We start from the raw sequence: 20,892 nt of genomic DNA, 5'->3' as shown, positions 1-20,892 counted from the left end.
CATCTCCCCAGGCTCCATTGCAGCCCCACCCCACCATGGTTGGTGCAGTGCCAGGCCGGCGCTGACTGGTCTACACACCTCCAAGCACTCTGGCCTCAATGGCTTGGAGTGATTTGACCACTTGGCCTCTTGAGAGTGAATGACCTTGGCTACACTTGCTCTTTGTTTTTCGGAGGCTGTGATCCAATCAAGATCAGGGGCCCTACTCTGGGCTTTGAGCCCCAAAAGATGTTGAGGCCCAAGAGTCTTCTCTCCTGAGCGGATAAGCAAGGACGCTCTGATCGTAGAGGCCCTGCCTTTTCCTGGGAGTCTCCCCTGTGTCAGACGAGGTCTCTTAGGTAGTGCAGGAGGGGGCTGTGGCCCACCCAGAAGCCCAGTCCAAGGAGGAGACACAGCCATCCCACACTTTATGAGAGCGGGTCTGAGGAGGGGGACTGGACTGAGGGGAGGACAGCCCTGCTGCCCAGATGAGTCTGTGCACATGTGTGTTGGGGCAGTCATCATGGTTAGCATCCCTTCCGTGGGGCACCAGTCCCCTCCTGCTTGTTTTGGGTCCTGGGAGGTGGACAAGTGGTGAGCTTTATCTCCATTTTCCAGATGGGAAAACTGAGGCCTAAGAGGGCATATCTGGTCCAAGGTCATGGAAGAGCCAGGGCTGAATCTGGGCACTCAGTCTAGGTAGAGAGGGATATCCACTGAGTGGTCAGGGAGGACTCCTTGGGGGAAGTGGCTCTGGAGGTGCCACAGTCTGGGGTGCACTCTGGAGCTTCCTGCTGTTGGCAGCAGGGCTGTGGCCTAGCGGAGGGGCTGGCCACATCCCAAGCCCTCTTTCAGCAGGGGCCACTACTGCTCTCTGAGCTCGGGGTGGCCTTTCGTGGCTGGAATGGGGAATGGCCTCCTTGCCTCCTTACAAGTCATCTTCCCCTGCGACAGGGTAAACATGATACCCAGGCCCTCTGGACCAGGTCTTCTGGGCTCTTTTCATGTCTCTATCCCTCCCATCTCTCCCTCTGTCTCTCCCAGACCACCACCCAGCTCCTGCCCTACGTTTTCTTTCCCCTTCAGAACACTGCGAAGGCACCAAGGTGGGAGGTGGCAGGCCAGCTGAAATAGAATAATTAAATAGCACTTTAATTTAAATCATCGCCTCCCCCAGAACTAAGAGAATAATTGGCCAGTCTGTCACGAGAGAAGCAGGAGACCTGTGGGCCCCCACCACGGCCAAATTTGGTTCACGTACCCTCGACAGCAAGTGGCCTCCCCCACACTCCTCACTGCCTGAGCCCAGCCCTGCCCTCCACTCCTCCAGCCTCACCTGTTCTTCTACCCTCAGCATCTCCTGCTCCACGATGACTGCCCTGCTTGAGCTGAGCAGGGAAGGCTGTAGACTGCTCTTAGGCCCCCAGTGGATGGGGTTTATCCAGGCAGCCTGCCTGGTGGAGGCACTTTGGTGGCAAAAAATGCCTCCTTGGGAGTGGTGAAAAGGCCTGCAGAGGTAGTTGGGGGCCCGGAAACCCTCAGCCCTGGTGGGCCTTAGCCTCTCCCAGGCCTTCCCCTGTCTGCTCTTGAACGGAGCCCTCCCCCTTCCCTCTAGTCCCTCTGCAGGGTCCAGCCGCCCACACCTAGCAGTGCCCTCTGAGGGTGAACCTGCAGTGTCACCTGTCTCTGGTTTTTTGATTTGTTTAATTATAGATGAGTTTTCTGCATAATTTATTCCAAAAGCCTGGATTATACTGTACAATTAAATCACATTCTGATCAACAACTTCACGTATAAAATTAACAACTGGCAACAGTTTAAACTGTGCTGCTGCATCTGCACGCAGGCTCTTCCCCTCTTCCCTCTTCACTCCTTCTCCTCTTCCTCCTCCCGTCCCTCCCCTCCCGCCCCCACCCCTCCCCTCCACTCCCCTCCCTCTTCTCCCTCTGGACAAGCCTGTGCAGCCAGCCTCAGGGCTATACGCCCTCACCCCAGGTGCTCTGTAGTTTGACCTGGGCCTCCCCAGCCTTCTAGCTGGGGTCTCGATGGTTCTGTCTGCTAAAGGGGCCCTCAGCCTCCGTTCCTCACCCCACACATGGATGATTTTGCTCCCCTGCTTGATGATGACACCTCCTCTTGCCTCACGTACTCCTCTTGGTTCTGAAACATGCCTTGGAGACTGAGACCCAGAGAGCACCACAGCACCTAATGTTGTCTTCTTCCTGCTGGGCTTGCCCTCAGCCCTCTAGCCCTCGGACACACACATCTTGGCCCTGTGCCTGCTCCCTGCCTCTCTTAGTCTGGGGAGCAGGGGATTGCAGGAGCTATTAGGGAAACCGTATTTCTAGCACCCTACCTCCATGCCCCTTCCCCACAAGCAGGCAAGCAGGGAAGATTTCCTAAACACTGGGTGGGGGAGAGGGAGTCTGAATTTGATAAGCTTCTAGCCCCCAGGGGACTGCCAAATAATAATACTGCTCATCAAAGTTGCCCTGTGGATTTGGCCCTGAAAGTTATTCAGCTAATCATTACTGTCCCTGTTTACAGATCAGAAAGCTGAGGTTCCCAGGGGCAAGAACTTTCCACATTCACACAGACAGCTTGCAGAGGTAGCCTCTCCCTGAGGCCTCCCAGAGGCTACACAGTCCTTGGGCAGGTGGGGTCATAGAGCTGATGGACCCAGGAGGACGGGTGGGCCTGGCTTCTCTCTGTAGAAGATAGCTCCTTGCCAGGGGCCTCAGTTTTCTTGTTTGTGAAATGGGGGCTCAGTGCCTCTACCCCACTAGGTTCGGGCACATCGGGGGACACAGTGGTGTGAGGCTGTCCCCAGCCTCTCGTACCCACCCCAGGCATCCTGCCGGCTGCAGTCCCTGGCTGCACGTGCCTCCTCCCAGATGCTCTCTCTCCTCACTGTTGTGCTAATTTGGCACTTGGAGACACTTGGCAATGAGCAGTGTCATCTCAGTGAAGAGCATGGAAAATCACAGGGATATGAGGAGCCAGCAGGTGGATCTGTCGTGTTGGGAGGGTGACCCATGGGCCACACTGTCTGGCCCGGGAGGCGGTGGCATATCCGGGCACTTGGGTCCAGATTGTTGGGACCCCAGGCAGGATTTGGTCAGTTTGCCTTTGACCCAGTGGAGCCGTGGGTCCTAATGTCTCCCCCATCCTTCCAAAGTCCCCATGCCCTTCTGCTGGAGTGTGACTGGGCTGGCCAGGGTGATTTCTCTGGCCTCTGGGCAGGAACACTGCAGGTACATGGTTGACTCCTGGCCTCCTTGGTCCCATGTGTTACCCTTGGAGCCAGCACTGGGGCACCAGCCAAACCCTGGAGCCCCCAAATCACATCTCTGTGATGATGAAATCAATGATCTGTCACTTTCTTTTAAACTCTTGGACATGTGTTGCCTTCCTAGTTGGGTTTGGTTTAGGTAACAAATCAGAATATCTTGATTTCCATGGTATCGTGATGATGGGCAGTGCAGCTGGGGTCTACCCAGCAGACCCACTGTGCCAAACCAAGGGCTAGAGCCAGCCCTAGACCCCAGGAGGGTGTGCGTGTTCTGATGTGGTGTGGGTAGGCCCGTCCCTGTGGGCCCCTAGCAGGGTCTAGAGCTGCTCAGCTGGGGGTGGGGGGTGGTGGAGGGTGGGAAGACGTGTGTTGGGCGGGGCGGGGAGAGGGAGAGTGGATGTGGATATGGATGTGTCTTGGGAAGAATTGGACTTTATTCTGAGATTTAGTTCTTTAAACATTTTTTTTGTGTTGCAGTAGCCTTTTTTGATGAAATGATGGTGATTATAATAATGGTAACAATAGCAATGTGTTGTCTGAGCAAAATAAAAACTCGGCATCCATGTCTGCTCTTTCAACTAATTTTTCTTTACTTACCTGTGAAATTCTAGCACCAAAGACCTATAGATACACTAGAAAAGAGTCAACAGCCTGGGGTCATATCAGTGCTGTGTTGGTAAATGTTGACAGTTCACTCTCTGGGGGAAAAAAAACTGAGATTGGCAGCATTTGCAGATTTCTGGGCTATGAGAATTTCCACTACGACGATTTCAAGCTCCCGAGGTGAGGACGCTGAATGCAGAGTTGGGAGGAGTTGCATACTATCGGCTGTTGCTAACTCCAGCACACCCCTGGGTCAAGTTCACCACTTCCTGGGTGGATGACCTTGGGTTGGTCACTTTTAAAGCCTCTGAGCCTCAGTTTACTTATCTGTAAAGTGGGATGGTAAGTGGGGATTTGCTTCTCTGTGAAAATTGACATGCTGGCCCCACACCTTGTACATCACGGGAGCCCTTGTACCTGTCTCAGGAATATGGTGATCGGCATTCTGTCCCCTAGACCAGGGAGTGGCTGAGGTCAGGGTCAGGCCCAGGGCAGAGCTAACAGTTCCCTTGGAGATCAGTTCCTTGACCTCAGCCATTCATGTGCCACCTGCCTAGCTGGACACAGGACTGTGCGGCAGCCCATCTCGACATTAGCCAGCCCCCCACCCCGGGCTCTGTCTCAGGAGCATAAAACAGCCACCTGCCACACTGTCCATCCTCAGCCAGGGCCAAGCCATCAGTGTCTGGTGGACAGGAGCCAGAGGCCAGGCAGGCTGTCCATTCTCTGCTCGCTTTGCCCTCCCCCAGCTGGTGGTTAAGACCTGATCACCCTTCGTAGCCGGGCCTGCAGCCTGGCCTCCCCCAGCGCTCAGTGTTCACTTTTTCCCTGCAGTGGGGCGCAGAGGTGGGCATCAGGCTGTGGCTTAAACCAGCAACAAGCTAAAGCTAATACCTCTTTCTTTTGATGTTGATTTTTTTTTTTTTTTTTCCATCACAGTCCTGACATTCAGCTTGGCAAATTGCAATTAGTGATCCGCCCGCCTCCTGATCTGAGTTCCCATGCCAACCGACCCGGGCACACACAATGGCAAGGGCCCAGCCCCCAGCCACAGGGATGTGGGGCAGGGGGCTGGAGTAGAGAGTCAAGCTCCTCTGACCCAGAGAGCTGTAAGAGCCCTGGCCCCGAGCAGCACTGGCAGAGGTAGGGGAGGCTACAGGACCAGGGCAGGATTGGGGCCAGGCTCAATCTCCTGGATCACATGGCTCCTGGGGTACCCCTGCAGAGGTGGGGGACTGGCTTTTCCCCCACCCTTACCTGGCCTCCTGGGATGTGCTTAACCCATGGGCATATTTCAGTCTTTGTGAGAATTCTCCTATGAGCCCTCCCTGGAAAGGCCGTGTTCTGTGTCTGGTGGGGACAGGAAGTTGAGGTGCCTTTCAGATGCATTAGGGTGGAGACCTTGATCACGGCAGAAAACGCTTTCGACCATATGAAAACTGTCTTTCCGGCCAGCAGCCCTTGGCCAGGGCTGGTGTGATTTTGCTCACCTGATCTGGCACTGCGTGAAGCGGGGTTACAGGTTAGCCTCCAGGCCAGCTCTTCCCCCAGTTACCATCCCAGTTCATAAGTGTGGGCTGAGAACATGGGGTCTTGTGACTGCCTATCCATCCTGTCCTCTCATAGATTCCCATGCAGTACCCTTGACTCTCCAGTTCTCGTGTGTGCTTCTCATACCCTACAAGGTGGCCCCAAATTATCCTGGAGGAAGACAGTGAGACCCAGGTGGATTAAAACAACCTCGGGTGGCACCAGTGCAAAGGAGACCTGCTCAGGCTGGCGGCTCAGGTGGAGGGCTCGTGGGGCTCTCCAGGTACCCAGAAAGGGACGGGCTGGTCTGAACTGGACTTGCGGGTGGATGGTTCATGCGGGGCATCCAGCGATGAACCTCTGTTTACTAGTTTGCTGGAAGGGCGAGGAAGTCATCCACGTCCACTGTTTAGAGGAGGCCCCGAGGGGCAGGGAGCTGCCCCAAGTTACGCAGCAACTCTCACTCACCTGCCCTCCCCTTGCCCCAGTGCCACCCAGCCTTGGGGGCAGGAGGCTCTGAGATGCAGCAGACATCAGGCTCACCCACGTCCCCTCCTCCCTGGTGTCCTGAGTCCCCAGGTTCAGAGCAGCAGCATCAAGGGCTGCCTCTTCACAGTGAAAAAGTCTCGCTGCAGGCTTCTCAGAGCCACTGGACTCCCTGAGTTGCATTTAAACTCTAATCTGCTCCCCTCCCTGGCCATCCGACAGTATGTGAGGAGAGCCTGGGCCACCAGGTCCAGACTTCAAAGGGAAAGAGAGTCATTCCCAGCCTGTTTCTTCTCTAGTGAAAACCGGGTTCTGAAGGGGCGGCTGCTGTGGGTCACCTCCAGGTGGCCGGGGCGGGGCTGCTCGAGCTGCAGGCGGGTCCTCCTGACACTTCTCTCCTCTCTGCACACAGGATGCAGCACTGGGCCCGGCGCCTGGAGCAGGAGATTGATGGTGTGATGCGAATCTTTGGGGGCGTTCAGCAGCTCCGCGAGGTAAGCCCGGTGCCACTGGCTCTCCCTTTAGGGACCCTCTTCCAGCTGTGAATGGGGGAAGGGCTTCAGAAATAAGGAGTGAGGAAGGCGTGGCGCAGCTGAGGACCCGCTGTGATGGGACATGTGGGACCTCTCGGGGCAGGTGGGGAAACAGAAACATGGACGCCTTCGGGTCTTGATCTGCTCTTCCCCAGGTCACCGTGTTGCAGTGGTACCTGGTCAGCTCTGATGGGGAGGTGTCGGGCTTTTCAGGAGAGGAGGTCTGTGTTTGAGGGCGCATATGGGGTGGGAGTCCAGGCCCTGGCGGCTCCAGTGGAACGTAGTTGTGCACGGAAGCCAGAGGCACTGTCCTTGCAACGTGTGGGGAGGCCAGGCCGAACCGCCCCGGAGAGTGGTGCTGCCCGCTCAGGGCGCTGCATGCAGCAGGAGGTGAGTGGCAAGCGCGCTTGGTGAGATGAGGGATCAAGGGGCGGGCGGGTGATTGATTAGGCGCGAGCAACCACATTCATCCTGGGAGATTATGTTAATGTTTGAAATAGTGATGTGAAGAGCAGGCCATCCGTCACCCCCAGAAGGCTGCAAAATGTGTTGCTGTCAGGCCACGGGCTCCAGAGCTGTCGCTCTTTATGTGGAAATGCAGAGTCTCAAAGACCTGAGCTCTTGAAGTGGTCGGGGTGGGGCTCCCAGCTATGTGCTGGACTTGAGGAGTTCTTTGCTGGCTGCCTGGGCCAGGAAGTGTGACCAGAACTGAACAGGAGATTAATGGGTATCTCCTGCCAATGGTTGGCTTAGGAACAGCAGATTAAGTGGAATTATCACTGGGGGATTCAGCCAAGGGTCCAGGCCCTGGGCTCAGTGATGAGATACTCCATTGTGTTCCTGTGTCCCTCTCGATCAGGCCCAGGTTAGCAGAGGGAGCGTCTGAGGGGTGTTGTCTCTTGCACCGTGCTCAGCTTGTAGCCGGTACCCAGGAAGTGGGAGTGGACATGGGTGTGTTGATGTCGGCTGCAGATGTGGGACCTCTGGCATAGGATGGGGCTGATCAGGGATGGCTGTCTAGGTGGTAACGTAGTTGGGAGGGGGAGTCTGAGTCTGGAGACCTAAGCCATGAGCTTGCCAAGTGTCCTTCCCCCAAGCCCTGGTGGTCCAGCCTCTCTTGAGCACCCCCTTCCCTGGTGGCTGGGCTGGAATTGCTGTAACCCCTGTCCTTCTCTTTTCCTGTGAACTCTCAGTGACTCAGCCATGCTTGGGGGCCGGCAGAGCTTTCCAGAGAAGGCACGGTAGGAAAAGCTGTTCTGGAACAGAAGTCAATTTCTGCTCAGGAATAGCACCCAGCGCTTACTTGGTTCTCAGTGGGCACTGCCACGTGCAGCTGTTTAGGTTAATGAAGACACGAGAGTTCCCTGGAATGTATGTCGTGTGCCTTCCCAAGCTTCGTATCAGAACATAAGATGTACCCCACATAAGGAGTGAACCATGCGCTTCCAGCCAAGAAATCTTGCTTTCAATCCTCAGCCAAGGATATTGTTTATTTTATAGTCACGGGCAGCTCAGACCATAAAAGTTTGCTGTTGGGGAAATAGTGTACATGTTTCAGGCTGGAGACATCTGAACCATTGAGCTTCCTGGATGGTGCGGACCAGAGATGGAGTCCTGCTCAGCGAACCCACTGTCTGCTCCTGGGCAGGTCCTAGACCGGCTCTGATCCTCATTCTTGGTCCATGTTGTGGCTGGGAGGTCTCGCTGGAATGAGGTGGTGAGAATGGGAGTGGACAGGCTGACACAGATACGCTCCTTTTCTAGAAACCAGATTTGAATATTCCTCACGGATCATTGTCATTCCCAGGATGTGTTGTTCCCCCTTCCTTTCTGCCAGGAGTCGAATGATTCCACACACTCAACAGTGAGCACATCTTCCCCCACCCCCACCTTCCTCGGGGTCACACAGTGGGGTATGGCAGAATTGGGGCTCAAATGCCAGGCTCCTGACCCTTGTTCCAGGGTGCTGCTTCCTCTCTAGCTAGGGCTCCCTTTTTGGGGTGGGCAGGGTGAGCCAGGAAAGAAGGGAGCTGGGCCAGGCTCGGTGAGGCTGTGGCCAAGCAGAGAAGTGCTGACCTGGTGTTCCAGGCTCCTTCTGGCAAGCCTCTGCCTGTCGGCGCCTGCCAGCTCTCCAGTGGCTCTCTGTCCTGCTCCAGTCTTCTCTCACCTGCTTCCTCAGCCTCTTATTTCCTGCTGACAGCTCTGGGGCTCCTTCTTGGCACAGGACACTCTTGTGAGGTGGGCAGTAGGGGAGCAGGTGAAGAGTTCTAGAAGAAAAAGACAGCCCTATGAAAGCTGGAGGAGCCAACCAGTCCCCACCACCACCACCCCCACAACCCACCCACAGCCCTGACTAAGCCACCACGGCTCTCCTTCAAGTGGACACAAGAGGGCCCGTGTGCCCGGTCCATGCCTGGCTCAGAGGGTCGGGAGGATGCTCGCACTGAAGCCCTGACCCAGCCATGATGCTCTGTGGGCCCTGGTGCCACCTCTGCCAAGCCTATGGCTTCCATCCCCATTGAGGCCACCCCGCTCCCTGCCTCCCTGAGCCACCCCCAAACACCTTGCCATTGGGGTGATCCTTGACTTTCTTCTCCAACTTGGCTGCCCTCTCCACCAGCCCCAGTCCTGGAGGCAGCCCCACCCCCAGGAGCTGGGTGCCACAGAGCTGGCAGCTGCAAGTGTCTAGAAACTGCAGACAGTGGCATTTAGGAGCCTTGTCTTGGCACTTTCCTCCTCCTCACCTAAGAACAACCCCACAAGGGCGTGGCTGGGTACAGACTGTGGCCCATTTATAGGTTGGACACCATGGCAAAGCTTGGTGGAATGTGGTGGGTGTCTGCAAAGACCCTCTCCCATTTCTTCACCTTACTGAGCCTGAGGGCCAGCGCATTGTAGGAGCTCCCACTGTAGCCTGGGGCTCCTGAGCCATGCCCCACTGGGAAAACCCAGCCCCACCTCCCAGCCCTGGCTTACACCTTCTGTGAACAGGCCACGGAAGTGTGGATACTACTGCAGTCCGCCCCCTCCAGGGCCGCTAGAGGCTGAGTGCAGTCTCCTGAGCTCCTTCTCTACTCTCCCCTATCAGCACTATATTGTCATCCTGTTGGGGGAGGGATAGCAGAAAGCACATATGCTGGGGCTCTGAGCTCATTTTCATAATGAGGCTGATCAGGATGAATAATTCATCAGGTGCCTGGGGGTGCATAGCGGACCACATGGAGATGGTCTGTCTCCCCATTTTGAAGCCCAGGTCAATCTGATGGGTACAGCCAGGGACCCATCCCCCTCTGCCTGAATGTCCAGGGTAGAAAGGGAACAACTCTGGGGGGAAAGCAAAGCAGGACAGACTGTAGTCAGACGTGGGGAAGAACCAGTGGTTCATCGGGTGCACCCACCCTGGGATGGATTCCTGACTCGGGTAAGACATCTGCATGGAGGGTCTCTGCAGAAGGCAGTGAGAAGATGCTCTGTCTGGGGTGGGTGTCGGGGTGAGGAAAGGCTGTCTGGCTGGAGCTGGTATGGCAGCAGAGACCTGGGATTGCCATGTCTGGGGACCATAGGCCAAGTCTGGACCTATGGGAGCCTTTCTCAGTCCTGTCAACCCCCACACGGGTCCCATTAGGGCAGAAATGGCTTTCAGCCCTGCTCACGCCCCTCTCTGCTTCAGCCCCCATGATGGCCTTAGCCCAACTGTATGCTGCTAGTCACTTGCAGGGAAACCAAGGTGTGGCTGACTGTCTGTACCCCCCAGTCCTGCCCTGGAGCCCTGACTTGCTAGCCCTGGATGGTGGGGGTGGTAGTGAGGAGTATGGAGGCAGAGGTGCAGGCTGGTGCGGGCCCTGTCCTATAGCTGTGTCCACAGACAGCGAGACCCCAGGACTCAGAGATCACTGACCCAAGTCTCCAGCTCCCTTCCCCACAGCTGGGCTTCTCTGGACAGTCGTGATGGACCAGACAAACACTCTTCATGTGTCCTCACTCCTACGGGTAGCCAGAAATGGGATTTCTGAGCCAGTGACAGCGTTGTAGTCCCAGCCCATCTTGTCTGCCCCTGGCCATCCCCGCACTGTGTCTGCTCAGTGCTCCCTGGGAATGTGTAATTAATATTTGCAGAGTGCCACATCTGGAGCTGGCTCAAGGCAAGGACCGAAGTCTGGCCACACCGAGGACCCCTTTTCTGAGGGGCTCAGGGAGGCAGGAACAGGGCCCTCTGCAGGTGCCCTTCAAAGCTTCTCCTTGTTCTTCCACCCTCACCCCCACCCCCACCCAGTACCACCAATTCCCGAAACACAGGAACCCTCACACGCTGGCTCAGGGGGTGCTGGCCAGGGCTGTGTTTGGGCCCCATTTGGGGTAAGAGGTCCTCTCTGGCTACCTCAGGTGGGACCAGCCGTGTCCAGGAGTGCCAGAGGGGCTCAGAACCCTGGAGGGGTCGCAGCAGACGAGGATGCAGGAAGTTGGGGTGGAGGAAGGTGCCAGAGGACAGAAGCAGCCCTGGGAGGGCCAGAAAAGGGAAGCATCAGTGGTTGTGACCCCCAGACCTCCCCTTAGTCCTTCAAAGCACTGTGGTTCAGCTGGCCTCAAAAGGCAGACCTCGCTTGGCCAGGTGGACCCGTACTCACGCAGGACATGCACAGCATGCCAGGTCACATGCTTGGTTAGGAGAGCGGCGCTGAGGGAGCCCCACCCAGTCCCATGACACCCCCTCCCCAAGGTTACAGGAAGCCACAGAACCACCATCCAGGGTCTCTGCGGTTGCTTCTCCCCTTACGGCCCCCCACCCCTGCTCCAGCCACCTCCCACTGAGGCCCAGCGGCGCCCTCTCGTCTCATGGTGCAGATGATCCGGACGTGGGGTGCGCAAGGGTGGGGATGGTGGGGGGCACGCATGTGAAATATGCCGCTGGGTAGGGATTGCTGCCGCTTGCCTCTCTAAAAACCCACATATATTATTCTTTAATGGAAAGTTAATTGTCTTATTATTCCCTCCATATGGTCCTCTTGCTCGGCACCCAGCGGGGATGCATGGGGCTGAGGGGGGGTTGGGGGCTCCTGGGAGGGCGTCTGAGACACGGTGAGGCTGCCACTGGAGCCTCCATCTATGGAGGCAGATCCGGGGGAGCCTGGCCGAAGCCCTTCCTGGATCCCCTCTTGATCCCCCTAGCCCAGCCTGCTCCCCACCTCTTTTCCTTCCCAGGTCCTGCCCTGAAGTTGGCCTCTTCTGGCACCGTCTCCCCACTCTGTGGTCTGGGGATGCTCCCTCCTGAGCACTGTGTGGGGAGATACAGGGTGGGAGGGGGTGGTGGTTGCTCTCCTGCTCGCCCCGTCCCCACATACTCTGTGGTTGCCTGAAGGAGAAAATTCCATTTTTGAGAAGCTTTTCAAAAGCCAATTCATCTGTGGCAGGAGTTCCTGCCTGACAGTCAGCTGACTAGCTTGTATCTCCTGCACCCCTTCTGTACGCACCCCCACTGGAGAGGGGGCACGGGGGAGGTCAGTGTTGGGGGAGGACCATCCCAGGACGCCCTACCCAGGGGCACTGGTTCATGTTGGCCGTGCCTTCCACGAGCACCGGCTGCCTGGAGCCACCACCACGCCGATGGCACCTCTGGGGCTGCTAAACTGGGCCAGGACCTGTGTCTTTCTCAGCCCTTCTGCCCTTCCCAGGCCCTCCTCCTCCTCCATGGAGTGTGAGGGTGTTAGGCTGGAAGAATCTCTCAGAGCAGGTGGAGGATACATTGATAGGAAGGTCCCCGAGGGGCGTGCGTGGGTGCTCACATCTCTGATCAATTCAGAACTCCTTGCTCCTGGAGTCCTGCACGGCAGGCAGGGAGTCCTGCTCGGAGGCTTCAGGGTCCTAGGAGAGTCTCAGCAAGGAGCTGCTGCCCAGGTTCCAGTGGAGGTTGTGGGTATGGAGGGGACAGGTCTGTGGGAGCAGGGTCTCTGGGTAGAATAGGCAGACCCATGCCTAGTGATATACGCCACCGGAGAAGGGGCCACCGGCTTCCACTTTGTGCCAAGAGGTCACTGTGGGGCCACATCCGAGGTCAGCTCCCAGAGGATAGAGAACAGTTCAGGGCAGGAGAGAAGAGCTGTGTCATCTTCTGCTTTTGTTTGTTTGTTTGTTTATTTTTGGCTGTGCTGGGTATTCATTGCTGCGTAGGCTTTTCTCTAGTTGCAGTGACGGGGGGTTGCTCTCTAGGGCATGGGCTTCTCATTGCGGTGTCTTCTTTTGTAGAGCACAGATGTTAGGGTGTAAGGGCTTCAGTAGTTGGGGCTCCCAGGCTCTAGAGCACAGGCTCAGTAGTTGTGGCACATGCGCTTAGTTGCTCCATGGCATGTGGGATCTTCTCAGATCAGGGATCGAACTTGTGTCTCTGGCATTGATGTGCGGATTCTTTACCATGGAGCCACCAGGGAAACCCGAGCCATGTTTTCTGAGGTACTACAGCTTGTAAGTGGCAGAACAGAAATTTGAACCTGGAGCCTGTGCCTTGGGTGGGCAACACGGAATGGTGGGCAATGGAAGAAAGAGTGAAGTGGGGAGGAGTGACAGGGCTGGGCGTCCTCGTACTGTGGGACCTGGTGCATCTTTTCCTGAGCCTTGTTTCCTCCATCTGTGAAAGGGGGGTCCAAGCACCCCTGTCCTCAAGGGAGATGTGAGGATCTCAAGGGAGAAGGCAATGGCACCCCACTCCAGTACTCTTGCCTGGAAAATCCCATGGACGGAGGGGCCTGGTAGGCTGCAGTCCATGGGGTCGCTAGGAGTCGGACACGACTGAGCGACTTCACTTTCACTTTTCACTTTCATGCATTGGAGAAGGAAATGGCAACCCACTCCAGTGTTCTTGCCTGGAGAATCCCAGGGACGGGGGAGCCTGGTGGGCTGCCGTCTATGGGGTTGCACAGAGTCAGACACGACTGAAGCGACTTGGTGGCAGCAGCAGCAGCAAGGGAGCAGGGGCAAGGGAAGGCTGCAGACAGAGCCCTGCAAATGTGGGGGTGTCTCTGTGCCCTCTCCAGTATCAATTGCCTGCCCTTCAGGACTTAGTTATGGTTTTAGAAAGTTCAGATACGCAAGCTGTCACCTCTGCTTGTTGAAACCCAGGAATTTGGAAATTGGTTTCCTCTTCCCCGCCTTCTTAGTCCTGTTCGGGCAGCTATAACAGAATACTGTAAACTTGATGACTTATCAACAACAGAAATTTCTCATGTTACCAGAAGCTGGGCAGTTCAAGATCCAGATATCCACAGATTTGGTGCTGGTGAGAGCCCACTTCCTGGTTCATTGATAGTTGTCTTCTCTCTATGTCCTCACATGGTGGAAGGCGCAAAGGACCTCTCTGGGGTTTCCTTTATAAGGGCACTAATCCCGTCCACTAGGGCTCCACCCTTATGACCTAACCACTTCCCAAAAGGCCCACCTCTAACTACTGTCACAGTGGGGATTAAGTCTCAACATAGGAATTGGGGGAGGGGACACATCAGTCTGTAGCACCTTCTGACCATGACATCTTTGAGGGCTCTTGCTGGGAGAGGCACAAAGGCCACCAGAGATTGGAGAAACAGGGCCAGTGGGCCAGGGAAGGGGGCAGCTGCAGAGGCACCCGGGGAGGAAACTGGTGAAGTGAAGGGAAGGGCCCTTTCACCCAGAAGAGGCCCGTGAGTCTGCTTCTCAGATCAGTCACCCAGGTGCCAGCTTGTCCTCCCAGGCCCTGTGGGCTCAGAGAAGGGCATGGGGCTGGACTGGCCTTAGAGTCAGGGTGGTAGGAAGCCACCAAGCTCTGGGTTCTTGAGGGTGGCAGCTCTTGGCCTGAGGTTCCTTGGTTTAAGAAAGAGACGATCTCAGAGGCATGGTCAGAAGCTCACCAGATGGACAGCGCCACATTCTAGAGAAGCTGAGAACCTGTGGCTTTGGATCTGAGTCCATTCCCTCAAGTAGATGCCCTTCAATTCTTCCATCCTGGGAATCTGGGCTGTTTAAAGCATTCCCTGGCAATCAAGTGGTTAGCACTCAGCACTTTTCAGTGATGGGGGCCTGGGTTCAGTCCCTGATTGGGGAGCTAGGATCCCACAAGCCATGTGGCATGGGCAAATCCCAACCCCACCGTGGCAAGAGTTCTGATAAACACCTTGCCTCTCTTCTGGGGTCCCCAGGGGGGCTGGCCTAGTACCAGAACATTTGGGGGTCAGCTCTGATGGGGACTAAGTGCTTGCAGATTACTGAAGAGGCCAGAGCCTGTTCACTTCTCTCTTGGTCTCTGCATCCATCTCTGGAGAGTGACAGGGCTGCATGTTCAGAGCTGGGGGCTCATCTGGATGGGAGATGGGGGGTGGAGTAGAGGACTGAATGGGTTTCCATGCTGGGCCCCTGGGGATGGCTGACCCGATCTGCATCCCCGCCCCTGTCCTCCACCCCCATCCATCCCTGGATCGGTGGCAGCCACGAGGACACTCGCCTGAGATTCATGGAGCCCCAAGCATTTGGCAGAGGCAGAGAAGTAATTGGTTCTGACAAACCACAGCCGGCCCCAGGGGCAACATGAGCAGCGTTTACCACGACCAGGCAGGAGACGGAGGCTCAGCCTGGCCTCCCTCCACCTTTTCTGAGCATGGCTCCCCTCTCCTTGTGAGCAGAGATCTGGTGTCTGGAGAATATTGCCGAGCCCCAAACTCCCCATCTTTCCTAGACCTCTCTCTCAGCCCTGGAATCCAGCTGGCTCCTTGGCTGTGGTGGGGCAGTGAAGACAGAGGGGGATCCGGATCCTGGGCAGACTCGTCAGGCTCCCTCCTTGTCCATCTGTGGGTTCTCATGAATCAGGGAACCAAGTGACTGACCCTAGGGCTTTCTCCCTCTAGCCTCAGGATGTGAAGTTGGGGGCTGGGCCCCTGCTTGAGAGGATGTGCAGTCTGGGTGGAGGAGCAGTGGTGTACACACATGGGGTGCATGTATGTACACATGCCTGCCATGTACACACATGCATGTATGTGATCCTCCTGGAGTAGCACTCAGCTGGGAACTCTTCAGTGTGGTTAGCAACGGGGCAGGCATCTGAGGACCACAGAGGGAGAGGTCGGGGCTCTGATCTGTCCCACAGGACCCTGGGGACCATCCAGCCCACCTAGGGGAACCATGGCCCAGGGCATCAGAGACGTAAACGTCAGTGTCAGACGCCCTGAGTGAGCTAGACTTGCTGGGGTCTGCCAAGCTTGGTCCTGTCACTTAGAGGGTCACTGATGGCTCTTTGTGAGGGGATGGAGGGTGTGGGGGCTGTGGAGAAGGGCCCCAGAGAACAGCTGGCTGCACAGTATGCTGGCACCCTGGACCTCAGGCTGGAATCAGGGCAGCTGGGCTCTTCCTAGAGTGACTGGAAGTCCTGGCAGGAGGAGCAGGGAGCCTTCAGGCCTCCAGGCATCCATGTGACCTCACTGCCCCCTTTGGCCTTCTCAGCTTCCTCCTCCTCCTGCACTTGCGGCTCTCCCCACTCACCCCTCTTCCCTCCAGGCCTCTCCCCAGTTTTAAACCCAGCCCACAGCCCCCTCCCCAAGGAAGCCCTCTAGATCAGTGCTGCTCCCATCTTCTGTCTGCTCTTGCATCCTTTGGGTGTATACAGGAGTGGAGGCTGCCAGGGATCTCTCCTGGACCCAGTCCAGTCTTCTCATCACATGGGGCATGGAGACCATGCCCAGTAGGGCAGGCTCCTGCCCGGGCCTCCCAAGATGCCACCTGAACACAAAGCAACAGACCTAGAAGGCAACTCGCCCCTGGAGATTGATTATTGATCCCATGACTCACTGGGAGACAATCTCTGACCTGCAGAGACTTGGTGAGGTGGGATGTGGCTGATCACCGTGGGAGGAGAGACGAGAGGAGTGTGATGATGCATGTGGGAATGTCTGTGCGCATGTAAACGAGAGCACGTGAACCTGTGTGTGCGCGGGCGCTCCAGCGGGAACAGGAGCAGGGGAGTGTCTGTGTCTGTGGAAGGGAGTGGCCGCGCCTGCATATGGGGGCGGGACCGGGCACACACGTTCCTGTGTGTGTGTGTGTGAGAATATGTGATCCCACATGCGTGTGTCCTGGGTGGGATGTGTGACCGGCAGGCGTGTACACGCGTGTGTATGTGTTGAGTGCACAGTTCTGTGTGCTCTGTGAGCAGATGTGAACAGGAACATTTACAGGCCAGGGTGGGACTGCGAGGAGGCAGGTGCCGCAAGCTCTATGTCACCCGAGCAGGCGAGAACTACTTAACCGATTAATTAGTGAAGCCGAGAAATCTCAGCTGTGGGTGAGGAGCTCACAGTCTCACACACATACACACACACACATACATGCCATGTCCCCACGTACCGTGCACATCCCCTCCCAAGTCACTCTGCCTGACACTGTTCTTAGCAGCAGCCCTGCGGGGAGGCAAGATGCCAGTCACTTGGGGATGTGTGTCCTCCCGCCCCTGTGTGTCGGTGCTCTGGGCTACTGGACCAAGCGACCCCTGTGGAGAGCACAGCTGTGTGCATGCCCCATGGATGAGAGCTACGGCTGGTCAGGGGCACTGGGCAGGAGCCTCGTTTCAAGGGCCTGGGCCTCCTGGTGATGGGGGAGCAGCCCTTCCAGCTCAGGGCTGGGATCTGCTGATGCGCTCCCTGCCCCAGGGTAGCGGGGAGAGCACTGGTGCCTGTGGGCTTAGAGCTGAGCTGGAGTCCACGGGGAGCTTCCCACTGCTCAGAACAGGCCACTCCCACTTTCCGCCCCCGGGTGCCTTGTCACCAGGCGGCTTCCTCCACCGGCCCTGCAGGCAGACCCAGGGGCCCCATCTCTCCAGCCCCAAGCCTGCTGAGCCCCTCCCCTCTCCTTTCCCTAGAAAGGGAGAGCCCGTGCTCCCCAACGTGCTCCCCATCAGAATTATAGCTGCCTCCATTTGAATCTCCCATTTGAGCACAGCTCCTGGGGTGCCACTGTCGTTCGTTGGGTTTGGCCCTGAGGCCCAGAGTCTCGCTTGATGCTGACTGTCCAACTGGCAGGCCTGCCACCTGCTCCTGCGGCCCCTCGAAGACCCTGGGGGCCTACCGCTTGCCTTGTCGTGCAGGAGCCCCGGAAGCCAGGTCAAGCGGCAGCCACTTGCCTCCTGATCAGGTATTGACAGAGGAGCCTTCATTATGCTCCAGCTACAGGCACGGAATAAATCGGTGTGCCGCAAATTTATTCTTTTTTAAAAAGGGACTTTCACACTGGGGAAAACTTTTTAAAAGAACATTTATATAAAAAGCAATTACCATGCCAGTAATTTTTATGTAGTCTCCCCCTTCCATCGCTGCCTTTGTGTTTGAACGTGACCACCTCCCCGGCAGCTGCAGCCTGGCTCCCCAGCCTCCCGGCTAGAGCTTACCGCCTGCTGCCTGCCGGAGTGCCCCCTCCTCCTCCAGGAAGGCTCCGGATGCAAGGCCCGGGCCCAGCAGGGGTGCAGGCTCGGGAGCACGGCTGGGTGGATTTATGTTCAAAACTCAGGTGCTTTGGAAATTTCCTCCCTCGTGCATCTCTGTCCCGAGGTTGCTCCGTTTCCAGGACTGGCATGGCCCTTCTGGGCCCCTCTTGGCATTGGCCAAGCACTTAGAGGCACCTGCTTCCCACAGCCTCAGGGCCCTGTTCCATGAGGGAGGAAGTGGTGGTGTGGGAGCAGGTATTTTCCCTCCCAAGGAGCCACTAACGGGCACCCTGCTTCCCCAGCCATTATTGCTCGCACACTCGATGCATTATGTAAATTGTCTCCGTTGCTAAGTGGTGGAGGAGCTGCTCAGGGGGAACGGAGGTCTGGAGCCTCGTGGGGGAAGGCAGGAGACTGGCCCTGAACACTCACTGCTCCGAGTCAGGGAGGGTCTGGCAGCCTCCTAGATCAGACTCAGCCCCCTAGGGCTGGCACTGTCTCCCTCTCCATAGCTTGCTGAGGGCGGTGGCTGAACCCACAGCAGATAATCTGGGTGGGCTTCCTCATTGGACAGGGCCATCAGATTGGGCCCTAGCCTCCCTCCTCAGACCGGCTCCCAGGGAGGAGCCAGGGAGGCCTGCTTCTCCCACCTGCACGAGTTTCAGCAGCAGCGTATCCTTAGATGCACAGAGCCTCCTTAGAAACCCTTGGTGGAGCTAGAGAGGTCATGTCCATCTGTGGGGCAGAGTGACCCACCCCTTTGCCTCCTGGAGACCCTGGGGCTCCTTCTGCAGTGAGCACCCAGTGAACTCAGGATATAGAAGGGCGAGTTTTGGAGCAGCACCACACACTGGGGCACCAGCAAGTTCTTGGGTCCCAGGTGTCTGAGATCTTAGTGAAGTGTGTAGGGGCATGAGGGTTCTGGGGCCTGGGCAAGGCCTCAGTGATGGAGGGGGCTCTCCCAGGGCCTCGCCTAGCTTTCCACCTTGCCTTTTGAAACATAAGATCTGCTGGGTGTCCTAGCCCACCCAGAGAGCCGAGCACTCTGAGCTTCTTGCAGACTGAGCCAGACTCTCTGCCGAGCTTGTATTTGCGTGAGGCTGGTGGGTGCACACCTCACACTTGTCTTCCCTGTCCCGGGGACTGAGGGTCCAGTGCAAGGGAGCCACTGGAAGGACTCACAGATGTGTGCGTTTCCAGAATATTTGAGATTCCAGGGAGGGTGTGAGATTGGCAAAGACACTGTAGCCCACTTGGCCCATTGCCCGTGCAGTCCCTGCTCTTCCCACCCCTCCCCAGGCATGGCTGCCTGTGGCTGTGGGTGAGATGGGCCGCCTGGCCCTGGCACAGGCTTCAGCAGAGGCCTGTGCAATGGGTGTGAGTGTTTCTGTGGCCTCACAGACATCGTGGAAGACTCGGAGCTTCTTCCTCCTCACCCGGCACTGTCCCCTACTGTCCCCAGGATGACTGGCTTGCTCCCTAGACCCCTGTGGGCTGCTGGCCTTCAACTTGCTTTCTGAATGCCTCCAACTTTGGGGAAATGTAGGAGTGGGAGTGAGAGATCAGCCATGCCAAATTGGTGTTTTGGTCTAAGAACCTTGGTCTGTGTATTACAGGGAAGTGAAACACTGAACTGCCTTAATTTTTGGTAAGAGTAAGAGGTGATAACAGCTGCTGCCTTTTGGGGGGTCCCTTTCTGCAGACCAGAGGCTGGGGTCAAAGCAGTTAGTCCCCTGTCCCTGACTCCTCACCTCCATTACTCTCTCTCCTCTCTCCCTCCCTCCCATCACTCTTCCCCTCCCCATCACTTTTCTTGGGCCTCCCAGGTGGCTCAGGGGTAAAGACTCTGCCTGCAATTCAGGAGACACGGGTTCAATCCCTGGATCAGGAAGATCCCCTGGAGAAGGAAACGGCAACCCACTCCAGTATTGTTGCCTGAGAAATCCCATGGACAGAGGAGCCTGACGGGCTGCAGTCCATGGGGTTGCAAAGGAGTCAGGTACGACTTAGCGACTAAACAACAACAGTATCTCTTTTCTTCCTTTCTTATTTTTTTTTTTCTTAAATTTCTAGATGGATTTTTAAAGTTAGGGTTTTAAAATCAGTGTCACACTCACACGTGGTGTAAAGTCATGGTTTTCCCAGGCGGGTTGTGTTAGGAGCACAGCAGACCCCTCCTCTCCACGGCCAGCTCCCTAGAGGCTGTCGCTTTCTAATCTCAGAGCTCTGTATCTCTAACTGGCATGCTTCTGTTGCTCCTTCATGGCTGTCCTGTTTTAGGTGTTGCCCGTGGACATCCACTGGGGAGTAGAGCGCAAGCACAGCATCCGCCCGATGACAGCGCTATCTCTTGTCTGACTCCCACCTTCCCCCCAGTGTTGTATGGTGATACAGCAGGTCAGGGCTCAGTGGTGGTATTATCTTAACGGGGCAAATGCCATTCAGAACTGTGCAGCTCATAGTGCACATTTTGGGGCACAAGTTTTACCTTCTTTTCCCTGCAGGTAACAACTGTCCGGTGTTTGCTTGGTTTCCTGTGAACCTTTACTAATTGTGCCCCAAGCTCCCTGGCCCTTCTATCTGACCTCTTCTCATGCATGCACACATATCTGGGCTCTGGGTCACTGCCCAGGGAAGTCTTGGTTGGGATTTCCCTCACCTCTCTTCTGAGTTGGAGTCCCTCTCTTCTGCATGCTGTACACTCCTCTTCCTTGGCTTCTGGTTTTCTCCCTTGGTGAGTTAGAGAACATTTTCAGTTGGCATCCTGTGCAAAGGTGTATGGGAGCCAGATTTGGGGGGCTTTCATGTCTCAGAAAGCCTGCCCTCTCCCCCACATCTGGCAGAGGTTTTAGGTGGGTGTGGAAGTTCAAGGTGGAAGCAGTTTGCCTCAGAATTGCCAAGGCAGCGCTTCATTCCTTCCAGCTTCCTGAGTTGCTGTGCAAAGGTCCAGAGTCGCTCGTATCCCCAGTCCTCTGTACGTGACCTCTTTTTTATCTCGGTGTACGTGCTTAATCGCTTAATTGTGTCTGACTCTTTGTGACCCC

At 56.5% G+C, this 20,892-nt stretch overlaps 1 protein-coding gene across 11 annotated transcripts in view; it reads left to right on the top strand.

The window, feature by feature from the left end:
• CACNA2D2 (calcium voltage-gated channel auxiliary subunit alpha2delta 2) overlaps positions 1-20,892 on the top strand; it is a 140,428-nt gene that overhangs the window by 19,598 nt on the left and 99,938 nt on the right. For all 11 annotated transcript variants that reach the window (XM_027523733.1, XM_027523732.1, XM_027523740.1 and 8 more), the window contains exon 2: positions 6,303-6,384. In XM_027523733.1, the coding sequence (XP_027379534.1) occupies positions 6,303-6,384 (82 nt within the window). The remainder of the gene's footprint in view (positions 1-6,302; positions 6,385-20,892) is intronic.

This window comes from Bos indicus x Bos taurus, chromosome 22 (assembly GCF_003369695.1).
Source record: "Bos indicus x Bos taurus breed Angus x Brahman F1 hybrid chromosome 22, Bos_hybrid_MaternalHap_v2.0, whole genome shotgun sequence".
Lineage (NCBI taxonomy): Eukaryota > Metazoa > Chordata > Mammalia > Artiodactyla > Bovidae > Bos > Bos indicus x Bos taurus.
Note: the sequence above shows the minus strand (reverse complement) of the source record. Positions and strands in the feature narration are given on the sequence as shown.